This window comes from Lepus europaeus, chromosome 4, assembly GCF_033115175.1.
Source record: "Lepus europaeus isolate LE1 chromosome 4, mLepTim1.pri, whole genome shotgun sequence".
In the NCBI taxonomy this organism is placed as follows: domain Eukaryota; kingdom Metazoa; phylum Chordata; class Mammalia; order Lagomorpha; family Leporidae; genus Lepus; species Lepus europaeus.
In genome coordinates, this window is record NC_084830.1 from 104473632 (window position 1) to 104493557 (window position 19926).

The following is a 19926-nucleotide window of genomic DNA, read 5'->3' on the forward strand; positions in this document are numbered from 1 at the left end:
TACCAAGAATAACAAGATTTGGGTGTAATAAAGGGCATAACTATGAGCGATTTTTCACCCTATCTTCAAAGCCTTCTAAAGCTTTGTTGTCTCGATTTCATAATACTGTAAAACAAAAGAACAGTAAGGATTACAAATAGTATAGTCTACTTCTTAGTCCAAAATAGAGAAGCCAAAATTACAAGAAAAAATGAAATAAAGATCAAAGAACTTTCACTCTTGACTAATTGCAGTTAGCAGAGGTTAAAGACCCCAGAAAGCCAGGAGTTAACAAGATGAAAGTGAGGGCTGAGCCCCGTGGCGAGGAGACAAAGGAGGCCATTTCAGAAGTCACTGCGCTGGGGATGACTTCACAGCAGCTGCAATCAGCTTGCTGGGCAGTGTGGCAGCCGTGAAGTGCTCCACTTTGAAAGGCAAGTCCCTGTCTTGAGAGGAGCAGGCAGCTTGTGAGGATGAAAGTGAGCAGGGCATAACCTGAGCACACACAAAAGACACGGATTTTGCTTTCAACTTGGAACACAGAGTAATAAGGGCAGGTGGATGCCGGGAGGGAAAAATCTAAGTGGGAAATGTAGGCAAGAGAATGCTCTTATGGTGTGCGTGGCCTGGAGGACTCTGGCACTCCTGAGTGAAGACCGTTAGTTAGGACAAAAGCTTAGGCTAAGCTGTTTCTGCTAAAAAAAAAAAAAAAAAAAAAAAAACAACTCATGTTACCAAGGAAAGGGAGTTAGGTGAGCACAGCTGAGGCTGCATTTCAATGAAGCTGGGTCTGCTTTGGTATTTTATGGGCTCTCAAAAGCAATTCAAGCTGTCCAAGTTTGTGGCCCCAGACGGCATTTCTGGGAGCATCTCAGACAATGGTGGTTTGAGGACTGGAAGGGTCCCAATATAGCACTACTCAGGAAAACCAGTACCTTCCACCTTAGTGGATTGCTGCTTCAGCTTTAAGTTCTTTGCGTGGGTCTTCCCCAGGTAGTGCGACTGAGCCACAACAGGGGAGGAAAAGGTCATGTTACAGATGGGGCAGCACTGGTTCTTGTCTTTGCTTCTGCTGCTCTTCTGGTTGGGAGAAAGAACACAGGTCTGATCATGCCACTGCCCAGTCAGAAAATCTTTAATGGTTCCCCACTGCCCATAGGAGAGTAGGCATTTAAGGCCTCACACGTTAACCCCAACCTACCTTTCTGCATTCTTCTTTCGCCACTTCGTCTCAGGCTCTAGCCACCATTCCTCATTTTATCCTCTGTGGCTTCCTTGCTTGGTTTGGGCCATTCCTGCTGTCTAGAATGTTCCTCCTTTCCTGCCTGGTCTGCTTAGGCTTCAAAGTCTCATGTAAACATGAGTTTTTCTTCTGGGAAACTTTTACTCAAGAAAATAATTCAGGGCCCAGTGTTGTGGCACAGTGGGTTAAGCTGTGGCCTGTAATGCTGGCATTCCATGTGGGAGCCAGGTCCCTGCTAATGTGCCTGGGAAGGCAGCAGAAGACTCAAGTACTTGGGCTCCTGCCACACACATGGGAGACCAGGAAGAAGCTCCTGGCTCCTGGCTTCAGCCTGACCCAGCCCTTGCCGCTGGTGCCATTTGGGGAGTGAACCAGCAGATGGCAGATCTCCCCCCCCCCCCCCTGTAACTCTGCCTTTCAAATAAATAAGTTGATCTGAAAGAAAGAAAGAAAGAAAGAAAGAGAGAGAGAGAGAGAGAGAGAGGAAGGAAGGAAGGAAGGAAGGAAGGAAGGAAGGAAGGAAGGAAGGAAGGAAAGAAGGGAGGGAGGGAGGGAGGGAGGGAGGGAGGGAGAAAGAAAGAAGACAATCTGGCAAACAATGATCAAGCCTCTTGGCATGGCAACTCCAGGAAGAATTAAATCTTGCTTCTCCGCTGTACTCCCTGAGAGCACTGGACTCCATCCTTCTACCTGCCACTCTATGCTGACAGTGTCACAGTTCAGGAGCATTTTCTGTGAACTCAAGGGCAACAAAGCAGATGCTCAGGGTTCACTGAACAAGCAGACCACTGGGTTTAATTTGTTGATTAAATTAATGCTACTATATTTCAAACCTATACAAAGGGCCTCCAACCTCTGTCTGAGAAAGTCTGATCCAACAGGGTATTCACTCATCATTTTTCAAGATTCACATTACTGACATCTGGGCTTAATAATTCTTTATTGTTGCTGGTGATGGTGGCAGTGGTGGTAGTGGGGGTTCTGTGATCTCATTTGAACTACCAGGCTACCCTATAGGAGCTGATGGAACTAACTGAGGTACAAAGAGACAAAGTGACTTGTTTGGGGTCACAGAATTGATCTTGTCTTCCTGAGTTCGTAAGAATGGTAACAAGGGGACAAGCCCAGTGAATCTCGAGAAGGGACAACCAAGACCCTTCCAAGAGGTGGGAATTTGCAGTCAACTCTTACTTATTAAGCATCTTCTAGGAACTGGAATTCCACCTCAGAATATCCATAAGAGGCAGGAATTATCTCTACATTATGGGTGAAGTTCAGAGAGGTTAAGTGACTGGACCAGAGTCACCCAGCTAGTAAGCTGCAGAGCCAGTATTGGGTCCCTCTCTGCTGGCTTCTCTTCCTATGACACTTGCAAAGTGACACTCCTGAGAAATTTGCGGTTGTGTCAGTATTTCTGAGCCAAAAAGCAAACACTACTAACTTTTACTCAGAGTAGGTACTTGGAGAGGTTTTCTTGTTTATACAACACACTCAAAGGCTGAGCTGTTTTTTCCTCTGGCTCTCAAGAAAGCTAGTAGCTTGATTTCTTTGTACTTTCTTTGCTTGAGTAGTGACTGGGCAGCTTCTCGTCCTGCTCTAACAAACCACTGGATGCTGATGACACATGACAATGGTTCCACTGACTGAGTCCTCACTAAGGTCCCGTGCTCCATGTTGGGTGCTCCCTATAAACCTTTCCTAGTTTTAGTTTGGAGAAGTCCTCAAAGGTTGCTAAAATTAGCATGCTAATTTCCCAGAGGAAGAAATCAAGACTTAGCGATGCCACAAGACTCGCCCAAGTCACACAACAAGACTGGGATTTGGAGTCAAGTCAGTCTGATGCAAGGCCCACACTCTTCCCCTGTACCAACCTGCTTGCTGGCTGCATGAGGGACTGAGTGGTCTCAACACAGCAGCTGTTTTACCTGATCTGAGTCTATTCTCTTCATGTCACCCTTTAATGTCTCCATTCCATGGATTGCAAGGTATCTCTTCACCTTGTTGGCATGTTTTTTGCTCTGCAAGAATCCAGGAAAAAGATCAAAGATAGCCAAATGCCATTTCATATCTAAAGCACTCAAAAACACTCACTAGATTTTCATCTGATTCACCCTCACAAAACTTCTGAGGAGGAGAGTATGGTGCAAGACACTCAGTTTACTGAGTTCCTACCCTGTGCAAGGCACTCTACATGCTTCATAATAGTCTATGGGAAAATTAAAATTTCCTTCTTATAGATGAAGAAATTGAGGCTGAAAGCCGGCACCGCGGCTCACTAGGCTAATCCTCCGCCTTGCGGCGCCGGCACACCGGGTTCTAGTCCCGGTCAGGGCACTGATCCTGTCCCGGTTGCCCCTCTTCCAGGCCAGCTCTCTGCTGTGGCCAGGGAGTGCAGTGGAGGATGGCCCAAGTGCTTGGGCTCTGCACCCCATGGGAGACCAGGATAAGTACCTGGCTCCTGCCATCGGATCAGTGTGGTGCGCCGGCCACAGCGCGCCTACTGCAGCGGCCATTGGAGGGTGAACCAACGGCAAAGGAAGATCTTTCTCTCTGTCTCTCTCTCTCTCACTATCCACTCTGCCTGTCAAAAAAAAAAAAAAAAAAAAGAAATTGAGGCTGAAGATGGTAACGTTTCCTGCTCAAGATGAGTAGCAGAGTTGTGATTCAAACTCGGGTCTATTTAAAGTCTAAACTTATAATTCAGCCGGCGCCGCGGCTCACTAGGCTAATCCTCCGCCTTGCGGCACAGGCACACCGGGTTCTAGTCCCGGTCGGGGCACCGATCCTGTCCCGGTTGCCCCTCTTCCAGGCCAGCTCTCTGCTGTGGCCAGGGAGTGCAGTGGAGGATGGCCCAAGTGCTTGGGCCCTGCACCCCATGGGAGACCAGGAGAAGCACCTGGCTCCTGCCATCGGATCAGCGCGGTGCGCTGGCCGCAGCGCGCCTACCGCGGCGGCCATTGGAGGGTGAACCAACGGCAAAAGGAAGACCTTTCTCTCTGTCTCTCTCTCACTGTCCACTCTGCCTGTCAAAAAAAAAAAAAAAAAAAAAACAACAACAAAAAAACAACTTATAATTCTACTGTACTGAGCTGCAAGGGAAGATACACATATAGCAATCCTGATTTGGCTGACAGAAATAAGACTCAGAGAAAGGAAGTCAATCTTCAAGTCACAAGCCAATAGGCATGAAGGCAACATCTGGGTAGCTAAGAAGGAACTCTACTTCACTGTGCAAGCCTGGGAGCTGTGAGGGCTTGGCACTGGTCTGAACAGTAGAATGGTTTAAAAGGGGCATACCTGGTAATGGGCCAGCTTCTGGGACTCAGAGATCAGCAAGGCGCAGCAGACTTTACACTGAGTGTTGGTGAAGAGACACTGGTTCTTCTGGATCATATGCTCCACTACAGACAGGAAACAAGAAAACTCTGAGTGGACAAACACCAGCTTAAAAGCACCGTCTCCAAACCTGGCACTGAGAAACGCAACGCCGTACCAGTACATCTGCAGACTTCACTCCTCTCCTGCCAGCGTCTCTCATGCTACATCCTCACACCACTTGTTACTTATTTCATAATATATGCCAACTTGCTTTACTTAGTAACTTATTTATTTATTTGAAAAGCACAGAGACAGAGAGACTCTTGACTCTTCAAACCTCCTTACAATACCTGGGGTTGGGTTAGATTGAAGCCAGGAAGGAATTCAGTTCAAGTATCCCGCATGGGTGGCAAGTACTTGAAACATCATTTCTTGCCTCCCAGGGTGAGCATTGTCAGGACGCTGGATTGGAAGTGGAGACAGAATTCAGATCCAGAGACTTCTATGTAGGATGTGGTGTCCAGAGTGATGTCTTAACCACTAAGCTAAATGCCTGCCCCTCCTGTCTCAGTGATTGCCTTTAAAATTAAGCAGATACCAATAAAACTAGGACAATTCTATCTGCGTACTGGCACCAGAGGCCTGGAGTGCTCCCTCAGGAGAAGAGAAAGAGATGTAAAGACTCAGAGGTAGCCAACTGAGACTTAGAATCAGAATTGAAAGCCTTGAGCAGGGGGCCAGTGTTGTGGCGCAGTAGGTTAAGACATCATTTGTGATGTCATGTCAGCATCCCATATGGAAGTGACAATTTGGTTGCTCCACTTCTGATCCAGCTACCTGTTAATGTGGGAAAGCAGCAGAGGATGGCTCAAGTGCCAGGGCCCCTGCCACTCATGTCAGAGACAAAGATTGTGTTCCTGGATCCTGGCTTCAGCCTAGTCTAGCCTTGGCCACTGAGGCCATTTTGGGAGTGAATCAGCAAATGGACTCTACCTCTGTCTCCCCCTCCTTCTGTTGTTCTGTCACTCTGCCTTTCAAATAAATAGATCTTTTTTTTTAAGAAAGCCTTGAAAAGGGAATAATTTTTTCACTGTTCTTGATCTAACATTTACACTCATCTGACCTACTACACAAGTTCCACACTGCAGGAAACAGGGCTTTAATCTGTGTTTAATTGTTGGCCCTGGAGAACAAAGCTTTACCTCTTTAAGACTGAGGTATGAGTTTTATTATGGCACCGTGATGGAACCAAGACAGAGGTGGAATCCAGAAGGCGGGAGGGTGGGCCAAGTCCATTGTTCTTTATCTCCTAGTCTTGACCAAAAAGTGGCCAAGATGCCCTGGAGCGAGGTGCTCAGTGGAAACTTCTCAGATGCCTTTCCTTATGCCACAGAACCTAAAGCTGACCTGCGCCAGCCGTTTTGGGCAGAAGGGCTGCTGTCTGGTCCATTTTTCCCCTTAGGAACTATTGTTTATCTTCCCATTTTTATCCTGCAGCATTCTGGTAAATTTTTGTGAAAGATCTTGCCTGTCTCAGCTGTGTTCAGCAAAACCAAGGGGAGAGATTTTGTGAACACAGCTGGGCCAGGGCTTTTTAAAGGAAGGTGAGCAGTTCCACAGAATGGAAGCCCAGGGGAGAGGGGAGACAGGGAGGCTGGATAACAGGCACCAAAACACAGTCAGATAGAATAGGTGCTAGTGTGCCATAGCACTGTGGGGCGACCACAGTTCACAATACTGCTTTAGACACTGAATAAAGAACTGGAAGAGAGGTGTTGGGAAGATCCAAACACAAACATAAGGCAACAGAAATGTAACTGCCCGATTAAGTTCAGTTTATACTGTATACCAAAATGTACAACTTTACATGTTAATCAACATTTTAAAAATAATAGCAACAAAAAAATGAAAAGCCTAGAGGGGAAGTATGTCAGAGTCCAGCCACCTCCTTGCGTGGAGAACACAGATTTTGTTTTGCTAAAGGAGACAAGGCTTCCTTTTCAAGATCTCACAATCTGACTCCCAAAGACTGCAGAGGGCAGGGCCCATGTCATTTCTGACTTTGTATCTTCAGTATCTAGAAGTATGCTATACCTACAATTCAAGACCCACAACAGGGGACTGATGAGTGAGCACCTCCGGAACAAATGAAGCGCACTGCACTGCTGGAACCCACTGTGACCCAGACTCTCACACGGGCCATATGCATACATCTGGAGTGCCTTCTACGTGCCGGTGCTGGGCTTGGTGCTGGGGCTATGCCAACAAATAAGACAGGGAACAAAGTAAATACATAAGCAAACTGATAGAGAATGAGAAGTGTTATGGAAAGAAACAAAGTCAGTGGAAGAAGATGAGCAGGGCAGGAACGATGGCAGCTTGGACTAGGCAGGCTGGCAATGGAGAAAAGTGGATGGATATGGAATTATGTCCGGGAGGCAGATATGGTATCTTACACTGGATGTAGGGGTGAAGGAAGAAGTCAAAGATAACTCTCAGGTTTTGAACTTGAGCACCTGAAGAGATTAGAACTGGAAGAAGACAACCTTGGAGAAAGTAAACACTTATTTCCTGGCTATGTTTAATGGAGACAGCAAGTAGCCAATGGAGACTCAGATGTGCTAGTGCACTAAAGTTCAAGGGGGAGGTCACAGCTGGAGATATAAACAGTAATCACCAGTTTATCAATCATATTTAAAACTGGAAGAGAATGCCTAATATAGAGGGAGAAGGAAAGAGGTTCTGAATCTTAGCAGCCTCCAAATTTTGAAGTGATGTTAAATATATAGAATGTGGGGGCCAGTGCTGTGATGTAGTGGGTTAAAGCCCCAGACTGCAGCGCCAGCATCCCATATGGATGCTGGTTCAAGTCCCAGCTGCTCCACTTCTGATCCAGCTCTCTGTTATGGCCTGGGAAAGTCATAGAAGATGGCCCATCCTTGGACCCCTGCTCCCACATGGGAGACCTCAAGGAAGCTCCAGGCTCCTAGCTTCAGATCTGCCCATGTCTGGCTGTTGTGGCCATTTGGGGAGTGAAGCAGCAGATGGAAGACCTCTCTCCCTCTGCCTCTCTGTAATTCTTTCAAATAAATAAATAATCACACACACACACACACACACACAAAACATGGTGAATAGAGAGGGTGGAACTTACAGGTATAGTACAGTGAGATCGTCTCCCAAAAAGGTAACTGTAAAATTGGATAAAACTGACAAAAGTAACCATTTCAAAAATATTAAATTAGCATGCTAGGAGTGGATGTTTGGTCTAGTGGCTAGGATAATGGTTAAGATGCCTGTGTCCAATACTGGAGTGCCTGGGTTCAATGCCTGGCTCTGGCTCCTGATTCTGGCTTCCTGCTAATGTGGACACTGGGAGTTGGTGAGCAAGTATCTGGGTTTCTGTCGCCCACATGGGAGACCTGGATGGAGTTTCTGCTTACCTTTGTAAACGTTTGGGGAGTGAACCAGCAGATGGGTGTGCTCCCTCTGTGTCTTTCACTCTATTTCTCTGTTGCTCAAAAAAACCCAAACTCCAAAATGGTACAGTAAAATAATTAGTACAAAAGAAGTCAGTAAAAGAAAAGAGGAATAAAATACGAAGGAGATACAAAATGGAAAATGTAATCTTTGCAATATCAATAATTAAATGAGAATAGTCTAAATAGTCTACTCAGAAGGCAGAGAACATCAGGTTGGATAAAAAAAGCAAGATTCCACTGTATGCTATTTATAAGAGATATATCTTACAAATTCAAAGATAGAAACAAGAAAGAAAAGGATGGAAGAAGACATTGTGAGCAGGGGTAGGCGATTGGGCTACTGGTTAAGACTACTTGGGATGTCCTTACCCCAAGCTGGAGGGTCGGGGCTTGAACTGGGGCTCCACTTCTGACTCCAGCTTTCTGCTAATGTGCACCCTGGGAGGCAGCAGGTGATGGCCAACTAGCTGGGTCCTTGCCACCCACGTGGGAGACCTGGGTTGAGTTTCAGGCACCTTGGCTCTCAGCCTGGCTCAGCCCTGGCTGTTGTGGGAATTTGGGCAGTGAACAAGTGGACGAGAACTCTTTCTCTGCCTCTTAAATAAATAACAATAAAAAATATATACTGTGGGGCTGGTGTTGTGACAGTATGTTAAACAACTCCTTGGACAACATTATCCTGTACTGGAGTGCTGGTTTGAGTCCTAGCTGCTCTACTTATAATCCAGATTCCTGCTAATTTTAGTTTTTCCTTCCTCTTGGGAGGTAGGGTTATGAATTCCAATTTGCTGAACACATGGCTGGTTTCCCCAGTAACCAACCCTCTATCCTGTGTTATGTAGGAACTTTCCAAAAATCATCTCATTACCATAAACTCAGGTTTGGCTGACAGGGGTTTACTAATAAGGAAAGTACCTGGGCTCCGGCCACCCATATGGGAGACCAGAATGGAGTTTTGGGCTCTTGGTTTCAGCCAGACGTAGCCCTGGCTGTTCAGCAGTCATTTGGGGAGTGAACCAGTGGACGGAAGTCTTTCTCTGTCTCTCCCTCTCCTCTGTCATTCTTTCAAATAAATACATCTTTAGAAATATACTTATATACTATGCAAAAGTAACCAAAAAGAGCTAGAATATTACTATCTACATATTATCTATAGATTGATATGTAATTTATATAGATAATTCTATAATGATGAAAGGGTGACTACATCAGGAAGATGAGAAAAAGCATAAATGTGCATATATGTGACAACAGAGCCTCAAAATGCAGACAACAGATAGGATTTAAAGGAAAAAAATTAGGGCAGGAGTTTGACACAGGGACTAAGATGACATTTCTGATGCCTGCATCTCATGTCAAAGTACTTGGGTTCAAGTCCTGGCTCTGTTTCCAATTCTAGCTTCCTGCTAATGTGCACCCTGGGAGGAGTGGTAATAATACACATGGCAGACCGAGACTGAGTTCCCAGCTCCTGGCTTTAGTCTGGACCAGCCCCTGCTGTTGTGGGCACTTGGGGATTAAACCAGCATATGGAAAATCTCTGTCTGGCTACCTCTGTCTCTCTGCCTTTCAGATAAATAACAATTTAAAAAAGCAGACAAACCAAGAATAATAGTTAGCGATTTCAATATCTTACTTTCAATAATAGGACAACTTTTCAGAAAATCAGTTGTCATCTAGAGTAAGGCTACCAATCAGTTTGATCCAATTGACATATATAGATCACTCAACCAACAACTGCAGAAGATGCACTGTTGACTAGTACACAGGGCACATTTCCCAGGATAGACCATATGCCAACTTCAGTACTTCAAAGGACTGAGGGGTGAGCATTTGGCTCTGAGGTTAGGATCCTCATCTCATATCTGAGTGCCTGGCTTACAGTCCTAGCTGTGTTCCAATTCAAGCTTCTTGATAATGTGCACCCTGGGAGGTAGCAGGTGATGGCTCAAGTGAGAGACTTGGAATGAGTTCTAGGCTCTAGGCTTTGGCCTGGTGAAGCCCCAGCTATTGTAGACATTTAGGAAATAAATTAGTGGATGGAAGATTAGTGGATCTCTTTCTGTCTGTTTACCTACGCCTCTCTCTGCCTTTCAAATAAAATGAAAAAAATTTTTTTTTAATTTTTAAAAGGAGGACTGAACTTGTACCAATATGTTCTCTGAGCACAACAGAATTCAATTAGAAATCAACAGTTGGAAGAAATTTGAGAAGTCCCCAAATATCTGAAATTGAGAAACATTGATCAAAGAAGAAATGACAATGGAAATTATAAATTATTTTGAACTTATTTAAATGAAAATACACCATACAAAAATGTAAGGGATGAAGCTAAAGCAGTGGTTTGTAGAAAAAACAAATCCAGGGGCTAGTGTTGTGGTGCAGTGGGTTAAGCTACCACCTGTGATGCTGGCATCCTACACGAGCACTCCTCTACTTCTGATCTAGTGGCTTTCTAACATGCCTGAAAAAGCAATGGGAGATGGCCCACGTACTTGGGCCCTGCCACCCATATAGAATTCCTGGTTCCTGGCCAAGCCTCAGCCATCAAGGCCATTTGGGGAGTGAATCAACAGATGGAAGATTCCTTTCTCTCTGTTAACTCTTTCAAATAAATAAACAAATATTAAATAAAATAAAAAACAAAACAAATTCAGTTTCTCCTACTATATTTACACAACACAGAACACATCTGTGGCCAAATGTAGGGGAGAGGGTTTCCTCACACACCAATGCAATCAATTCTCTATTCAGTTGGGTGTCTTCTAGTTCAAATAAATTCTGACACCATCTACCTGGATAGACTTGGACTTGGGGTGTGCCACCCTTTGGGCATGGCATGTGTTTACCTTCCTGGGAACCCCTGAATTCAGTAGTCTAGGTTTTTATGGGGACTTCATTATGTAGCAAAATTGATAAAATCATTGGCCAATGGTGATCAATTTAATTTTTAGTTCCTTCTTCCTCCTGGGAGGTAGGGCTATGAATTTCAATTTGCTGAACACATGGTTGGTACCCCAGTAACCAACCCTCTATCCTGAGGTTGGGTAGGAACTTTCCAAAAATCATTTCATTAACCTAAACTCAGGTATGGCTGTCAGGAATTTGCTAATAAGGAAAGACTGTCATTTACCTTTGTCCTGCTGGAGCCGGTTTAGGAACCAAGGACAAAAGGCCAAATACTTTAACAAATGATATCCTTATTACTCTAGTTACTTAGGAAATTAGGATGATGGGAGCTATAAAGGAATGTGGGAGGAAACCAAGTATATATACATAAATGTACATATGTATATATGTACTATATATATATATATATATATAAAACAAAGAAAAACTTTTTTTTTTTTTTTGACAGGCAGAGTGGACAGTGAGAGAGAGAGACAGAGAGAAAGGTCTTCCTTTGCCGTTGGTTCACCCTCCAATGGCCGCCGTGGTTGGCGTGCTGCGGCCGGCGCACCGCGCTGATCCGAAGTCAGGAGCCAGGTGCTTCTGCTGGTCTCCCATGGGGTGCAGGGCCCAAGTACTTGGGCCATCCTCCTCTGCACTCCCGGCCACAGCAGAGAGCTGGCCTGGAAGAGGGGCAACCGGGACAGAATCCGGCGCCCTGACCAGGACTAGAACCTGGTGTGCCGGAGCCACAAGGCTGAGGATTAGCCTAGTGAGCCGCGGCGCCAGCTAGAAAAACTCTTGAGATGTCCAAAATTTAATTACAAAGGCTGGATGGTGGGTAGGGGGGAAGAGATCAAGGAAGTTAATCTGTAACAGCTATAGGCCAGGCTATTATACACTCTTGAAAGTTAAAATCTTGATTTTAAACAGCTTGGGGTAGACCCCTAGGCACCACAGCCTCCTGCTTATGTATAAACTTTATGGATGCCAAGCAATCCGCAATAGTGTCTTATATACTGTCCTATTCCAAAACCTTTCCCTAGTCCTTTGTTCCCACATCTCTCTTACTCTCTCTTATGCATAGCCAGTATAAGTCCAATGTAAACAATTTATACTTTCCTTCTCTCCATTTTCATTACAAAATCACTCTTGGTTCTTAGGTCCAGTGGACATATTTCACTGCTATCCAGCCTTGCTGCTGGCAGTGTGGAACTTGTCCTAGGACTCATTCCCTTTTCAGACAGCATTTGTAATGGCTCAGTAATACTCTTTATTTCAGGAAATTCTGGCTTTCAAGAGTTTTGGTTTAACAATATTATAATATCACAAGTGCTTAAGAGAGGAATTTGTAATTTTAAGCATCTATATTTTAAAAGACTGGTTAGGGGACTGGTGCTGTGGTGTAATGGGTTACGTGGCCACCTGCAGCGCCAGCATCCCTTATGTGTGCCAGTTTGAGTCCCTGCTGCTCTGCTTCCACTCCAGCTCCCTGCTAATGCACGTGGGAAAGCAGTGGAAGATGGCCCAATTCCTTGGGCTCCTGCACTCACAGGTGAGACCAGGAAGAAGTTCCTGGCTTCTGAGTCTGGCCTAGGCCAGCCCTGGCCACTGTGGCCATTTGGGGAGTGAACCAGCAGATGGAAGATCTTTATCTCTCTCTCTATCTGTAACTCCACCTTTCAAATAAATAAATATTAAAAGAAAAAAAAAAAGGAAAGAGAATAGAGGACATATGATGATCTTACTAGATACAGAAAAAACATCTAATAAAGTCCAATACCCATTCACCATAAACGCAGGGCTCTCAAAACTAGGAATAGAAGGGAAATTCCTCAATATGATAAGTTATCTGTGAAAAACATAGAGCTAATGTCTTTTTTTTTTTTAAGGTTTTATTTATTTATTTAAGAGGTAGACAGTGAGAAGGAGAGACAGAGAGAAAGGGCTTCTGTCCATTGGTTCACTCCCCAAATAAATGGCCACAATGGTGGGAGCTGCGCAGATTCGAAGCCAGGAGCTTCTTCCAGGTCTCCCACATGGGTGCAGGGGCCCAAGGACTTGGGCCATCTTCTACTGCTTTCCCAGGCCACAGCAAAGAACTAGATTGGGAGAGGCGCTGGATTGGGAAAGGAGCAGCCAGGACTCGAACCGACACCCATGTGGGATGGCAGCGCCATAGGCAAAGGATTAACCTACTGCGCCACTGCGCTGGCCCCAGACCTAAGATTTTTTTTTTTTTAAATTGACAGGTAGAATTATAGACAGTGAGAGAGGGACAGAGAAAGGTCTTCCTTCCATTGGTTCACTCCCCTAATGGCCGCTATGGCCGGTGGCCAGCGCTACGCTGATCTGAAGCTAGGAGCCGGGTGCTTCCTCCAGGTCTCCCATGTGGGTGCAGGGACCTAAGCACTTGGGCCATCCTCCACTGCATTCCTGGGCCACAGCAGAGAGTTGGACCGGAAGAGGAGCAACCGGGACTAGAATCCGGGGTGCTGGCGCCGCAGGCAGAGGATTAGCCTAGTGAGCCACGGCGCTGGCCCTAGACCTAATGTCTTTCAAAAACACTGGAAAACAATGTTTTTCTGCTGAGACAGAATGTTTACTCTTGTCGCTTCTATTCAAAATTGTATTTAAGTACAGAGTAGTATGCTAAATCTCTCTTGGTTGCTACAAAGAAAACTACAGAATATTGCTGAGAAAAATAGAGATCTGAATAATTAATATCCATATTCAGGCACTGGAAGACTCAACATTGTCTCAGCAGCAATTCTCCCCAGCTGCTTGGCATCTGCTGAGGGCCTCTGCTGCTTCTACTCACTGTGGAAAGGGGAAGGGCAGGAGGGTGTGTGGAGAAGCAAAATAGGAGGGCAGCCTTTCTACTCTCGTGGTAACTAACCCAGTTCTTGGAGAGTAGAAACTCATTCATTCAAGAAAGGTATTAATTCTTTCATGAGGGCTGCACTCCCATAACCCAATACCTCCCACTAGGTCCCACTTCCCAGCACTGATGAGAAGAAATTGTCAACCCAAGTTTTGGTGGTGACAAGGCATATTCAAATTATAGCACAATTCAATAAGGAAAGGATAGTCATTCCAACAAATAATGCTTAGACAATGATAACACATGTAAGGAAAAAAATCTAGTCACTTACCTCCTATCAGACATAAAATTGAACTCAAAATGATTCCATTCACAGACTTAAATATAAGAGTTAAAACTATAAAACTTCTAGAAGCAACCACAAGAGCAAACCACCACGACCCTCACTTAGGAAGAAGAGTTCTTAGAACCGGTACTAAAAACACAATTCATAAGAGAATAAAACATTTGACAAGCTGATTTCATCAAAATTAAAAACATTTGTGCTTCAAAAGACACTCTGTGTGGGGGGGTGGAATTGTGGCATAGCGGGTACAGCCACTGCCAGTGACACTGACATCCTACATGGGCACAGGTTTGAGTCCTGATTGCTCCATTTTCTATCCAGCTCCCTGCTAATGCACCTGGAAAAGCAGCAGAGGATGGACCAAGTGTTTGGACCCCTATATCCATGTGGAAGACCCAGAAATTGTTCCTGGCTTCAGCCTGGCCCAGTCCTAACTGTTGTGGCCAATTGGAGAGTGAACCAATGGATGTAAGACCTCTCTTCTCTGTCTCTCCCTTTCATCTAACTGTCTTTTGAATAAAAAAAAAAAAAAACAGACAGACAGACAGACAGACAGACACTGTCTGGAAAATGAAAAGACAAGTCCTACTCAGGGAAGGAATATTTGAATATCGTTTCTCTAACAAAGGTCTACTACCCAGAATATATAAACAACATCTACAAATCAATAAGAAGAAGCCAAACAATCATTATAGAACAAGCAAAGTATGTGATATTCTACCAAAGAAAATATACAGGGGCCTACACTGTGGCACAGCAGGTAAAGCCACCGCCTACAGTGCCAGCATCCCATATGGGCGCCAGTTCAAGTCCTGGCTGCTCCACTTCCAATCCAGCTCCCTGCTAATGCACCCGGGAAAGCAGCAGCAGAAAGTCCAAGTCCTTGGGCCCCTGCACCCACATGGGAGACTCGGGAGAAGCTCCTGGTTCCTGGCTTCGGATCAGTGCAACTCCGGCTGTTGTGGCCAACCGGGGAGTGAACCAGTGGATGGAAGATCTCTCTCTGTCTCTCTTTCTCTCTCTCTGTTACTCTAACTTTCAAATAAATAAATAAATCTTAAAAAAAAGAAAAAAGAAACCCAGAACTTTTTTTTTTTTTAAAGAAAATATACAAATGGGTAATAAGCATATGTTAAGGTGGTCAATTGAGATCACTAGTTTAGGACACCACATGAGATATCACTGCATACCTACTAGAATGGCTACAGTCAAAAAAGATAAGACACTCATGGCATGGATAGAGAGAAACTGAAACCCTTATGCAGAAATGTAAAAAAGATGGCAGAATTGCACAATGGTGAAGCCACTGTGGCATTCCTCAAAATGTTCCCGTTACCATATGACCCAGCAATTCCACTTGTAGGACTATAACTAACAGATATGAAACACACACGCACCCAAAGCCTGGAGCATCAATATTCACAGCATTATTCATAAGAGTTTGAGCTGGAAACAACGCAAATGCCTACAACTAATGAGTGGATTAAAATAATGTGGTATACCCAGACAACAGAATTCCATCAGCAATAAAAAGGCATAAAGTACAATACATACAGGTTGGCCAAACCTCTAAAACATCCTGAGAGAAGTCAAACTCCCAACATTACATATTGCATGATTCTACTCGTATGAAATGTCTCGAAAAGGTAAACTGACAGAACACAGACCCGTAAGTGCCTAGAATAGGAGGTAGCAGTGGGGTGATGGCAATATTCTGAAAGCAGACTGTGGTTACAACTACACTACTCCACACTTTTATTAAAAATCAGTGAGTAGTATACTTGCAATGGAAGGATTTTAGGAACACAAATTTATAGCTCAATAATGGTGCTACAAGAAAAAAAAAAGTTGCTGCTGCTATCTACCTGGATCTTACGTAAGTACGGGAGAAGTGAGGCTGGGGAAGTGAACGGGGTCAGGAGAGACACGGTCCATCCGTACACACACAAGCACGGTTCACCATTCAGAACACACTGTTGCTCTAGGACATGCTCTCCCCGTCTCCCCAAGGCCACAGGTCACTCCCTTTTGTGCACTCACAAATCTGGCACTTTCTAGCTCACCACACCCCTTATCTGACACTGGAACCTTTTTTGGTGCCAGTGTCCTGGACTAGACCAAGGCTCTCCATGGCAAAGATTGCTTCTTCCTTATCTCTACAGCTACAGTGCCTAGCCAGGCCTGGGAACCGAGTAGGCACCATGAGTATTCGTCAAATTCATGAAAGGAAAATTGGGATCCAACAAGTGTGAAAGCAGCAGGAAGAGAAAGGCCCAGAAACAAACCCACTTACAGAGTTAGGCAATACTTTTTTTTTTTTTCCTGAAAGTATACCCCAGGGTATAAATCTGTATATCCCCTCAAATGTAAACATACATCTTCCTTGGATATTCCATTTTATCCAGGATAGTTCTCAAGGAAACGTTAACTTTCCAGGATGAGTCTGCTCAGAGAAAACTGACCATGAGAGACCCCATGTCCCGCAGACACCTGTCAGGAGTAGCCCAGCAGCTCAGACACAGCCCTGTTTCCTGGGTTAGCGCGAAGCAGCTAGCTCTGCAGAGGACTGGCATGGGGTTCACACCACCGGGCCAGGCCAGCTCCTGCCACCCTCCGTCATCTACGTTCCTTTTTACCAGGACTCAGGTCAAACGCGGAGCACGCTAGGATGTTTCTGCCCAGAAGGGACCCCAGTGTGGCCTTGCCTGCGCTATTCTCAACCTCGGGTCAACAGCAGGACACCAAGAGGCTGGAGCCAAAAAGCATCCTCAGGCCAGTTTCTCTGGCTTCCGGCCCCCATTCTGGAATAGTGACCCAGCCAGCAGCGGTCAACACCTAACAGCGTGGGTAAGCCAGGGCCAAGGGTGGGGGGTAACAGGGCCACCAGAGCCCTTGCAAGTGAGGGGGCGTGAGCGAAGAAGGGAGCCAAGGAGACGGGGACGGTGAGGGGTACTTGGCTCGGCCCTGGACGTGCATAGGGATTCTAGGGGATAGGGATCACAGTCCTTGAGTTTGGGGAAAACTGCGCTCTGGTGGATGAGGCCCTGGACCCTCTGTGCGAGGGGCACCCGATGGGGAGCAGAGTCCGGGAGTCCCGGGGCGCGTCACGCCAGGAGGCGGGCCGGGCGCCTGGGGCCGTGACCGCGGTCGCGTCCCGCGTCTCCGCCCCGCCCCGCGGGCCGAGCAGGCGAGTGAGGGGCTTCCAACCTCTGAGGCCCCCGGACTCACCTTCCTCCCTCCCCACCGGCTGGGCGCCGGACACGGCTTCCCACAGGCGGCGCGCCCTCTCGCGGTCGAAGCGCACCCCGTCCGGTTCCCCGCCCTCCCGCTCCTCCGAGCTGCTGTAAGGCCCGGCCCCTCCGCCGTCCGCAGCCTCCACGGTGCCCAAAGCGGGACACTCCATCTTCCCCGCAAACCCTAACCGGCCGGGAGCCGCTCACGCGCCTGGGTATCGCGAGATGTGGGTGGGAAAGGGACGTGGCCCGGCCCGCAAATCTCGCGAGGCTTGAGCGCCGCCCGCGTCGCGGTGCCGGCTTTGGCGCGTCTTTTTCGTTGCTGCCTTGGGGACTTCGGAGCGTGTGCGGTGGCTTCGGAAACCCGACTCTCGTTCGCAGGCCGCGCTCGTGTGGCTCTTGTCGCGGGGTTCTCGCCTCGCTCGCGGTCAGCCTTTGACACTTTGTCACTTCGTTCTCACAAAGGTTTCGTTCTGCGGGAACATTGTCCCGTTTCCCTAGTGGAAATACTGAGGCCCGGAACCAACAGATAGTTCCGGAGGAGTTGGCTCCGAGTAAGTGGTGGAGCCGAGCGAGGTTCCTTCTCCTGTGCTACCATCTGAGTACTGCTCCCAGCCCAGCCTTACCCCTGGAACTCCAGACCTGTCTGTCCAGTTGCCTATTGCACGCTTCCGCTTGGATGTCTAGTAACTGTCACGACCCCAGGCCTGCTGCTCCGCAGCCTTTGGGAGCAGTACCTCTTACCCAGGGTATTCCACCCTTGCCCTCTGGGTGTTTCCGGCGCAGCAGTCCCAGGGGCACTGTTGGAGCAGCTGAAACCATGACCCCACTGTGCTCGGCCCCCCAGTGGCTTCCCACCCCACTCTTAGCAAAAACCAAAGTCCCAACTTGGACCAACAAAGCCTTCCGGTAATCTCCTTGACCTCATTCTGTGTTACATTACTCTGCCCCCAAACCTATTTAGTTCCTGTCCCAGGTACCATGACCTGGAATGCCTTTCTCCCCTATACCTAAGGCTGAGTCTTATTTTTTAATTAATTAATTTTTAAAAACAAATGCTGGATTCTATTCTAAAGCACATTATATTTATTTATTTTATTTGAAAGGCAGAGTTACAGAGAGGCAGAAGCAGAGAGAGAGGTCTTTCATCTGCTGGTTCACCCCCCAAATGGCTGCAACAGCTGAAGCTGGGCCAGTCTGAAGCTAGGAGGCAGGGGCTTCTGGGTCTCCCACATGGGTGCAGGGGCTCAAGGACTTGGGCCATCTTCTACTGCTTTCCCAGGCCATAGCAGAGTGCTGGATAGGAAGTGAAGCAGCTGGGACTAGAACCAAGGCCCATATGAGAAGCCAGCACTGCAGGTGGCGACTTAACACTGTATGCCACAACACCAGCCCCTAATTAATTATTTTTAGAAATATTTCATGTATTTATTTGAGAGGCAGAGTTACAGACAGACAGACAGAGGTAGAGACAGAGAGAAAGGTCTTCCATCCACTGGTTCATTCGCCCAGTGGCTGCAACAGCCAGGGCTAGGCCAGGCCCAAGCCAGGAGCCAGGAGCTTCTTCCAAGTCTCCCATGTGAGTGTAGGGGCCCAAGCACCTGGGCCATCTTCCATGTCTTCCGAGGCTGTAAGCAGAGAGCTGGATTGGAACAGAAGTAGCCAGGACACGAACCAGCGCCACAGCGCAGGCCCCTGTGGCTGAGTCTTTCACTCCTCTGGCTACTCATCGAATTTTTTTTGGAAGATTTATTTATTTGTTTGAAAGACAGAGTTACAGAGAAGCAGAGGCTGAGAGAGAGAGAGAGAGAGAGAGATGTCTTTCATCTGCTGGTTCACTCCCCAAATGGCCACAATGGCTGGAGCTGGGCTGATCTGAAGCCAGGAACCAGGAGCTTCTACCAGATCTCCCAGGTAGGTGCAGGAGTTCAAGGACTTGGACCTTCTTCTGCTTTCCCAGGCGCATTAGCAGGGAGCTGGATTGGAAGTGGGGCAACTGGGACACAAACCAACACCCATGTGAGATGCCGGTGTCTCAGGCAGAGGCTTAACCCGCTACACCACAATGCTGCTGTTTTAATGATTTTTTTTTTTTAATTTGAAAGGCAGAACAACAAAGAGGGGAAGACAGAGAGAAAGAAATTTTTGATCCTCTGATTCACTCCCTAAATGACCACAACAACCAGGTGTGGTCTAGGCCGAAACCAGAAGCCTGGAACTCTATCCTGGTCTCCCACATGGCTGCGATTCCCAACTACTTGTGCCGCCTGCCTTCCCAGGCACGTAACAGAATGCTGGAGTGGAAGCAGAGTAGCTGGGAATTGAACTTGCACTTGATAGAGTTTGCCAGCATTGCAAGTGGCAGTTTAACTTGTTGCTCCATAACATCAGGCCCTGTATTTTACTTTTTTAAATTGTATTTTTAAAGATTTATTTATTTATTATTATTATTTATTTGACAGGTAGAGTTATAGACAGTGAAAGAGAGACAGAGAGAAAGGTCTTCTTTCCATTGGTTCACTCTCCAAATGGCCGCCTGATCTGAAGCCAGGAGCCAGATGCTTCTTCCTGGTCTCCCATGCGGGTGCAGGGGCCCAAGCACTTGGGCCATC

General features: G+C 46.6%; 1 protein-coding gene across 2 annotated transcripts in view; it reads right to left on the minus strand.

Annotated features, from left to right (window-relative positions):
• Window positions 1–17511, minus strand: part of ZNF346 (zinc finger protein 346) — a 33344-nt gene extending 15833 nt beyond the window's left edge. For both annotated transcript variants that reach the window (XM_062188643.1, XM_062188642.1), the window contains exons 1-4: window positions 17310–17511; window positions 4520–4623; window positions 3148–3240; window positions 915–1059 (exon numbers count right to left, since the gene is read on the minus strand). In XM_062188643.1, the coding sequence (XP_062044627.1) occupies window positions 915–1059; window positions 3148–3240; window positions 4520–4623; window positions 17310–17484 (517 nt within the window). In that variant the 5' untranslated portion in view covers window positions 17485–17511. The remainder of the gene's footprint in view (window positions 1–914; window positions 1060–3147; window positions 3241–4519; window positions 4624–17309) is intronic.
• Between the last annotated feature and the right edge of the window lie 2415 nt (window positions 17512–19926).